Here is a 3060-nt window from a genome sequence, read left to right as displayed (position 1 = left end):
AATCTATTCCCTCTTTCTGTGAGTAACCCTTTGCTACCAGTCTAGATTTAAGTTTCTCTATACTCCCATCTGCATTTATTTTTGGTTTATACAGCCATTTACATCCTATGGGGGTTTTACCTTCAGGAAATTCAACCAAATACCAAGTATGGTTTCTATTTATTGAATCTATTTCCTCATACATTGCAGCCCTCCATGCATCAGATTTACTTGCTTCCTCATAATTTGCAGGTTCTACAATGTTTAAAATCTTCTACATTAACGCATAGTCTTTCAATTTAGAAGATAATCGAGTCTTCGTACTTGATCTCCTTGGTAGGGGACTTACCTCAATTCTGTCTATTTCAGTCTTTTCTGGGCTTGCATCATCATTGATTACATTGTATGTTTCTTCTTCTTGCTTCTCCTCCTGCTTTTCATCTCGCTCACTGTTTTCTTCCAATAGCAATGGAATGTGCCAATGATTGTTAGAGTCATTCTTTCCTTCTTCAACTTGTTCATGAAATATGACATCTCTGCTTGCAAAAACCTTGTGAGTCACAGGATTAAATAACTTATATGCCCTGAACTCAGTGCCATATCCAACAAACATACATTTCAGGGCTTTAGGATCTAACTTCTTCCTATTTGCCTTAGGTATATGAGCATAAGCTTTTGACCCAAATATTCTTAAATGAATCACTACTGGTTTGAATCCAAACAATGCTTCAAAAGGGGTTTTGAAGCCTAGACACCTAGTAGGACTCTTATTATTTAAATATACAGCAATGTTAATAGCTTCTGCCCAAAGACCATTTGATAGACCCTTACCTTGAAGCATGCTCCTTGCACACTCCACAAGAGTTCTGTTCTTTCGTTCTGCCACTCCATTCTACTGTGGAGTGTTAGGCATTATAAATTGTTGCACAATCCCATGATGCTTGTAGAAATCCATGAACTCTCCCAACCTATATTCTCCCCCTTGATCTAAGCGAAGAATTTTTATCCTTTTTCCTGTCTGGTTTTCTACCATGGATTTAAACTCTTTAAAATATTGAAAAGCTTGACTGTTTTGACTCAGAAAGTATACCCATGAAAATCTAGTGCAATCATCTGTAAATAAGAGAAAGTAATATGCTCCTCCTAATGACCTGGTTTGCATAGGTCCACATATGTCTATATGCACCAGTTCTAAAATGTCTCTTTCCTTTCCATTAACATGCAAAGGGAACTCTTCTCTATCCATTTTCCCTAATGCACATCCATCACAATCTAGCTTAATATTATGGAAAACAGGGAGTCCATCGACCATACCTTTTCTCTAAAGTAGGATGAGGTCTTGCAGATTAAGATGGCCGAATCTCTGATGCCAGAGTTTTTCGGTTGTTGATCCAGCTGCAACCATTGCCTGCTGTGGCATACTCTTCACATCTAGTCTGTACAGGTTCGCCACGCGCACTTCTGTTGCAACTGTTTCCATCTCGCTATCCTTAATGACACAGTTAGTCTTAAAGAATTGAACTTGCATGTCCTGATCAGTAATCATTGAGACAGAGACCAAATTTTTCTTAATTCCTGGAACATACAATACATTTTTAAGGTGTCTAATGTCACCGCTAGGTAATTTTACAGGAATGTCACCATGTCCTTTGATCTCATGTCCACTATCATCTCCTAAATAGATTTTTGACCCACATGAAGTTTCTTCAAGAAATTCAAACCAATCCTTCTTACCAGTCATATGTGAGGACACGCCCGAGTCAACATACCATATGTCGTCCTCATCTCCTTTTAAAGATGAAAGGGCAAGATCGACTACAAATAGTCAAAGTTCGTGGCTATGATCCTCCTCTTCATTAACGAACTAACCCTTATGTTTTCTCTGTTTGTTTCTTCCTTCATCTACCTACCTCTTATAACAATGTCTAATCTCATGTCTAGGTTTTCCACAGTAAAAACATTTCTTGATGGGAAAATTATTAGCAGACATACCTTTAAACGGTCTCTTCTGAAATGTGTTGGCTCCTCTCTGCTGCTGCTGCTGCGGTTGCTGATGCTGCTTCCCTTTAAACTATCTCATTTTTTCCATCAGAGCAAGGTCATTGCTCTAAGATTTCAAATTTTGTCATTGCGCTTCTTCTTGTATCAGAATCCCTGTCAGCTCTTCAAATGAAGGGGCTTTCTCCCTTGCTGACAGCCCTGTGATAAATGTCTGGTAATCATCAATCATTCCATTCAACGTGATCGTGACCAGATCTGAATCGGAAACTTTCTCTCCGATATCTCCCAATCTGTCTTTCAGGTCTTTGACTCTTGCAATGAATCTAGCAGTGGATTCATTCTCCTCCATCTTCAATGCAAACAACTTTCCTTTGAGTGACAAGACACGGTTTGAATTCTGCGTCTGGGATAGGTTTTTAATGGTCGTCCAAATGTCAGCGACTGATTTACAGTCTCTAATATGTGGGATAACATTGTCTTTGACTGACATCTTCAATATGACCTTTGCTTTTGTCTCCCTTTTATCGCAATCTTGTTCTTGTGTGGTTGATCCCGATCTCAGCTCATTTCCTGTCACGATCGACCACACATTTGCACTTTCAAGTAAAGTCTGCATCTTGAATTTCCAGTTGTTGAAATTTGATCCATCGAGTTTGCCAGACTCGTGGAGATACGATTCTAAACTGTTATTCATATTGACTTATACCAGATCCGAACCTCTGTTTTGTTGAAAAAAAAATTGTACCTTCAATGCGCCACCACCGGGCAAGTCCGATCTGCTGCCACCAAACAGATCCGGAACTCCAATGCGCCACCACCGGGCAAATCCAATCTGCTGCCACCGAATAGATCTGGAACTCCAATGTGCCACCACCGGGCAAGTCCGATCTGCTGCCACCGAATAGATCCGGAACTCCAATGCCACCACCGGGCAAATCCGATCTGCTGCCACCGAACAGATCAGGAACTCCAATGCGCCACCACTGGGCAAGTCTGATTTGCTGCCACCGAACAGATCAGGAAGTCCAATGCACCACCACTGGGCTACTCCGCTCTGCGGCCACCGAACAGAGCCGGAAA

At 40.9% G+C, this 3060-nt stretch overlaps 1 protein-coding gene across 1 annotated transcript; it reads right to left on the bottom strand.

Moving 5' to 3' along the window:
• Window positions 1-2104: 2104 nt before the first annotated feature.
• Window positions 2105-2674, bottom strand: LOC149186241 (uncharacterized). The gene has a single exon (XM_089409271.1). The coding sequence runs from the start codon at window positions 2672-2674 to the stop codon at window positions 2105-2107; it is 570 nt and encodes a 189-aa protein (XP_089265397.1).
• Window positions 2675-3060: the final 386 nt, after the last annotated feature.

Source organism: Pinus tabuliformis, chromosome 3_1 (assembly GCF_031772625.1).
Source record: "Pinus tabuliformis cultivar Carrire ecotype Pingquan chromosome 3_1, CPIR1, whole genome shotgun sequence".
NCBI classification, from domain to species: domain Eukaryota; kingdom Viridiplantae; phylum Streptophyta; class Pinopsida; order Pinales; family Pinaceae; genus Pinus; species Pinus tabuliformis.
Note: the sequence above shows the minus strand (reverse complement) of the source record. Positions and strands in the feature narration are given on the sequence as shown.

What these genes read in the sequence shown, in the direction of transcription:
- LOC149186241 (XM_089409271.1), bottom strand. Translation starts at nt 2,674, where the DNA reads ATGAATAACAGTTTAGAATCGTATCTCCACGAGTCTGGCAAACTCGAT.